This window comes from Hevea brasiliensis, chromosome 16 (assembly GCF_030052815.1).
Source record: "Hevea brasiliensis isolate MT/VB/25A 57/8 chromosome 16, ASM3005281v1, whole genome shotgun sequence".
Lineage (NCBI taxonomy): Eukaryota > Viridiplantae > Streptophyta > Magnoliopsida > Malpighiales > Euphorbiaceae > Hevea > Hevea brasiliensis.
In genome coordinates, this window is record NC_079508.1 from 49,484,267 (window position 1) to 49,490,723 (window position 6,457).

At 34.8% G+C, this 6,457-nt stretch overlaps 1 protein-coding gene across 1 annotated transcript; it reads left to right on the forward strand.

The window, feature by feature from the left end:
* The first annotated feature begins 340 nt into the window (after positions 1-340).
* LOC110654881 (uncharacterized) lies at positions 341-994 on the forward strand. The gene is made up of 2 exons (XM_021811008.1): positions 341-577; positions 650-994. The coding sequence occupies exons 1-2, from the start codon at positions 341-343 to the stop codon at positions 992-994; spliced, it is 582 nt and encodes a 193-aa protein (XP_021666700.1).
* Positions 995-6,457: the final 5,463 nt, after the last annotated feature.

A 6,457-nucleotide genomic window follows, 5' to 3' on the forward strand; every position in this document is an offset into this window, starting at 1 on the left:
AAAAATATATATATATTTTTTAAAAATTATGTTATGGGTCCCGTACATCTTCAGGTTATCAATGAATCTAATAGCGGAGCTGTCATTATGCAGAATTTTGGAGATATTATTGAGCTGTTATTGAGCAGATTTTGTAGATATATTGTGCAGATATATTGGAGATATTATAGGACTCAAAATTCTGTTGTAACTGTTCTCTTATTTTTTAATATTTTGTTTTCCTATTGTAACTATAAGCGCACTTTGCTTATTCATTAATATTAAAAAGAAAAACCTGATTTTCTTTTACCAAAGTTAACATGGTATCAGAGTAGGAGTTTTAAAAAAAAATTATATCAGAATGACAAACTCATCCAACGAAAGTGCAGTCAATTCTCCATATGTGCTACAACCAACTGACAATCTTGGAGTTTCTCTAGTCACTTGCTTACTCAAAGAGGATAATTGTTCAACATGGCAAAGAGCCATCACGAATGCCTTATTAGCCAAAAACAAAATGGGATTTGTGGATGGTTGTCTTCCACGACCTGAAGCAAATTCACCAGATGAAGCTGCATGGATTAAGAGAAATTCCATGGTGATCTCTTGGCTCTTTAATTCGTAGCATTTTCCTCTTCATGACAGTGTGGCTTTCTTTGATACGGCAAAGGAGCTTTGGAAAGATTCGGAGGAGCGATTCTCACAAGGAAATGCACCTTGTGTTCATCAACTAAAGATGGAGATTGTTAATACTCAACAGAGGGATCAATCGGTGGTCACTTACTACACCAAATTGAAGGGATTATGGGACGAATATGGATCGTATTCTAACACACCAAAATGCACTTGTGGCACTATTAAGGAATTTGCTACAGAAAAAGAAAAAGAGAAGGTTCTTCGGTTCCTTATGGGATTGCATGACAAGTTTAATGTTGTTCGATCTCAAATTTTAAATATTGAACCTTTGCCCTCTTTAGCTCGTGTTTATGGTTTGGTGGCACAAAAAGAACGATAGCAGCAACTTGCGGCCAACAAAAGAGGTAACTCATTAGAGGGGGTGACTTTTGCAACTCCAAAAGGAAATTCCAAACCATCCAATTCTCGGCCATCAACAGGTAACCGTGATGTTTCTAAACTTTTTTGTGACACCAAAGAAGCCTATTTTGAATTACATGGCTACCTAGATCGGTGGGAGAAAAACAAAAAAGGAAAGGGCAAATCGGCTAATTCTAGTCGAATTCCAGCATATCAATGTATGACTCGTTCTCCAGTAAGTGGTTTGACGAAGGAGCAATATAACCAGCTTATTTCTCTTTTGAGCCTTGAAAACTCCAAAGGTGCTGAACCAATGACCAATTTTGCTAGTAGGGCTATTACTTTTCCTGCAACTAATTATGACTGGATATTTGATTCTAGGGCTTCTGGTCATATGACTTGTGAAAGGAGTTTTATAATTAAAGAAAGAAAGCTTCAATTTGGTTCTAATATAACCATTCCAAATGGCTCTTTTGTCACTGCTGATACTTGTGGTGATGTGGCTCTTAATTCTTTAATTACCTTAAACAATGTTTTGCATATACCCACCTTTGCTTGTAATCTCATTTCTATCAGCAAATTAACCCAAACACTAAATTGTGTTGGTCTTTTTTTCCCTTACTTTTGCATGTTACAAGACCTAACCACGAGGAAGTTGATTGGAATGGGTGAGTTGAAGAATGGCCTTTATTACTTCAAAAATCAAGCACCAGCTTTAGCTTTCTTGTCAAATAAAGACCAAACTGATTTATGGCATCAACGCCTGTTTGAGTACTCCGCAAGTATACAGGTCGTTCAAGTAGTAAAGAAAAGATATCATCCCACAGAAATTTGTTGTTTGAGTACCAAACTATAAAAGTTATGATTATTTGGGCTATCGATAATTTGTGCCAAAAATAGAGTAAGAGATGCAGCAAATTAGATTGGGAAAAATAAGAAAATTATAATGAATTAAGCAATTAAAATTCTAAGCACTATACTAATTTACTAAAATTTCAGCAAGTAACAAAAGATTTAATTAATTAATGGTAAAAATTGATTCTAGAGTTGAGGTTCATGAAGTAAATTTCATTGGGATTTGGATAGGCAAAGCCAAGATTAAGGGAAATGCAAGTTTGAAGGAAGTTGATTCTGATTTTCTTTAATTTCTCTTTCAAGCAAACTAAAGAGTGTTTTAAAGGAAGCTAAACCCCATTCTCATGCGATATTTAATTACCCAAAACTCTTTAAGCATTTTAATCAACTTGAAATTCCTCTTAACCCACTAGTTTATTTCTAACACTAGGTGATTAAGTTCATTATCTTGATTATTTATTATAGATTCTCACCTCTTGGTCCTTCAATCTAAGATTAAGAACAAAACCCAAAGGGTACCAACAATGGGTATGTAAATAAGCACACAAGATAAGAATCAAAGATTATATATACTAAAATCTGGTTAAAACTGGTCCAAATCCATAAATAAAACTTAAATTATTACACCCAACTCTGAAATCTTAAGTATTTACTCACTCATGCTTGTATTTATAAGTAGAAAATATGAAATAGAGCAAGAAAACATGAAAATAAAATTAAAAATAAAAGAACTCAGAAGAAGAAGATCCAAATCTCTGAAAATGGAAGCTGGAAAACATCACTCTGTAGGTGTTCTTCCTCCAAAAATGGCGTGATTCCCTCTTTCCTTTCTCTTTTGATTTTTCTCTCTCTTTCTCCTTATGGTAAAAATGAGAATATGATACTTATATATCCCCTCAAGGTTTGCCCTAAAAATGGTCTCTAAAGGGATAAGGACAAAAGGTGTAAAAGGTGTGAAAAGAGAAAATTTTTTCTTGTCAACAAATTTGCTAGTGCCATCCCACATGCCTCATGTTGATTAAAGTTGTTTTCCACATGCCTCATGTTGATTCGGAGGAGGAACTTTTAGATTCTACACGATCAGCTACACGGGGCATGTTAAAGTCTATGAAACTTTCGGCGTGTTTTGTTCCAAAATCTCTGTTTACACGACCCAGTGTGAATTTACATGCCTCATGTGGATTCCTGCTGGTTAACTCTTATCTTCACATGACCCTCAACACGGGGCATGTTGAGGCCCTTGAAAGTCTCGGCTGGTCTTCTTCTTTAAGCGAATTTTCTTCATTTTTCACACCACTTTAGGCTTCCAAATCACTTTGAATTTCTTTTATATGGACATTTTTGCCTTTAAACTTTATTAAAACCTATCAAAAACATTAAAATTTCGAAAATCAAATATAATGAAACTAAAATTAATAAATTAATTAAAATAAGTATCAAAAGCATAAAATTACTAAACTAAAAAGGCAAAATGAATGCAAAACTACCCTAAAATATCTATATAAAATGGGTTTATCAACGCCTCAGTCATTTATCATTTAACCGTTTGTCTCTTATTTCAGATTTTAAGCCTTTTACCTCAAATAATTTTGATGTTTTTTGTGATGCTTGCCATCGAGCTAAGCAAATTCGCCAGCCTTTTCCCACTAGTTCAATTAAAACTAAAGGGGCTTTTGATCTTATTCATTGTGATTTATGGGGACCTTATCGTACACCTTCTTTATCTAAGTCTCATTATTTTTTGACTATTGTTGATGAATTTACCAGGGTTACTTGGGTTTATTTGCTCAAATATAAAGCTGAAGTATTCCAAATATTACTTTCTTTTCTTGCCATGGTTCATCGACAATTTAATTGCTTTGTTAAAATTATTCGTAATGACAATGGCACAGAATTCACCAACATTTCTCTTAAACAAAGTTGTCAACAAGAAGGGATTCTCAATCAATTTTCTTGTGTTTCAACACCTCAACAAAATGGTGTAGTGGAACATAAACATAGACATTTACTTGAGGTTGTTAGAGCTTTAAGGTTTCATGCTGGTTTACCAATAAAATTTTGGAGTGAATGTGTTCTAATTGCTGCCTATTTAATAAATTACACACCCATACCTCTTTTATTTGGAAAAAGTCCATATGAATTTTTATTTTATTCAAAGCCTTCATATGCTCATTTACGTGTTTTTGGATGCCTTTGTTATGCATCAATTATCCCACGATCACATGATAAATTTCATGATAGAGCCACACCATGTATTTTTTTGGGATATCCATATGGACAAAAGGGGTATAAGGTTTATGATCTCAAAACACATGAATTCTTTGTATCTCGTGATGTCATTTTTCATAAAAAAAATTTTCCTTACAAAGAAAATGTCCCGTTCCATACAACACCACCATCTAAAGTACCTTTGCCATTACCCATTGATGATGTGTCCACTTCATACCCATTCTCACCTAAACAATATCCAACATCAATAGACTCTAACCACCACCCAATACCCACCCAAATACAACAAAATGACACAGATACACATGACATCATGCCTATCTCACAAATTCAACAACCAAATATTGAACAACCAGCACCATCTATTGCTTCTAGATGATTTCAACGTGCCAAAACCCAACCAGCCCAGTTTAAAGACTTTGAACTTAATTTATAAAAAAATAAAGGCTCTTCAAGTTCATCCAACACAGCTTGCTCAGGTACAGATCCAACATATCCCTTGTCTAAATATCTTTCTTATTCAAAATTTTCCTCTGCTCACAAATGTTTTCTTTTGGCCATTACCCACCATAATGAGCCCACATCTTATCAACAAGCAGTGCAAATTGATCACTGGAAGAAAGCCATGAAAAGTGAATTGGAAGCTCTTGAACAAAACCACATATGGACTTTGGAGCATCTTCCTCTTGATAAAAGGGCCATCGGGTGTAAATGGGTCTATAAAATAAAATACAATTCTGATGGATCCATTCAGTGTCACAAAGCTCGCCTTGTCGCTAAGGGTTATACTCAAGTTGAAGGTTTGGATTACACAAACTTTTGCTCCAGTTGCTAAACTCACTACTGTTCATATACTCTTGGCTCTTATAGCTATTCGAAATTGGGAACCTCACCAATTAGATGTGCATAATGCTTTTATTCATGGTGTTTTACATGAGGAACTTTACATGCAACCGCCACCTGGATATTTATCTGCTGATGATAATAGAGTTTGCCATCTTTGTCGCTCTCTTTATGGGTTAAAACAAGCCTCGCGACAATGGTTTGCTAAGATTTCTACTGCTATCTTGCGGTTTGGTTTTAAACAATCAAAGGCTGACTTTTCTTTATTTATTTATCATCAAGGAAATTCTTTTTTAGCTATCCTTGTGTATGTGGATGATGTTATTGTTACCACTCTTGATTCATCCCAATTTGAGGCTTTAAAGAGCTACTTAGCTTCTTGGTTTCACATTAAAGATTTAGGTTCTCTTAAATATTTTCTTGGTTTAGAAGTTGCCTGGAGTTCAGAAGGAATAGTTCTTTCTCAAAGAAAATATACGCTGGACATTTTAAAAGAAATGGGTATGCTAGCATCCACACCAGTTAAATTTCCAATGGAGCAATACCATCATTTAGCTTTAGATGAAAGTTCTCTTCTTGAGGATCCTAGCCCCTACAGAAGGTTGATTGGAAGGTTGATTTATCTCACCATTACTAGACCTGATATTTACTATTTTGTTCATTTGTTATCTCAGTTTATGCATCAGCCTTGACACAATCATTGGCTAGCTGCTTTACGCATATTGCGCTATCTAAAACTTACACCTAGTCAAGGTTTGTTTCTATCGGCCTCAAGTTCTTTGTCACTCAAAGCTTTTTGTGATTCAGATTGGGTAAGTTGCCCACTTACACGTCGATCTCTTAGTGGCTATTTCATTTTTTGGGGGCATTAACCTATTTCTTGGAAGAGCAAGAAATAAGTGACCTGAAGCGAAATATCATTCTATGGCAGCTGCTGCTTGTGAGATCATTTGGTTATGACAATTACTTGCAGATTTATGTGTTACACATTCAGATCCAGTCCCTTTATTTTGTGATAGTCAAGCAGCACGCCATATTGCAAATAATCCGGTCTACCATGAATGGACTAAACATATTGAGGTGGACTGCCATTTTGTCTAAAAAAGGTTTACTAATTTGCCATCATATCTCTACCCACAATCAGATTGCTGATGTATTCACAAAAGCATTAGGAGCTCATTAATTTCAGTCTTTAGTTGCCAAGTTGGGCATTCGAGATCTTTATGCTCCAACTTGAGGGGGCGTAATAGCGAAGCTGTCATTATGCAGAATCTTGGAGATATTATTGAGCTGATATTGTAGATATATTGTGCAAATATATTGGAGATATTATAGGACTCAAAATTCTGTTGTAACTGTTCTCTTATTTTTCAATATTCTGTTTTCCTATTGTAACTATAAGAGCACTTTGCTTATTCAATAATATTAAAAAGAAAAACCTGATTGATTTTCTTTTACCAAAGTTAACAGAATCGCTTAGGATATCTTCTGTTGGAGTGGGCATCTTAAGTAAATC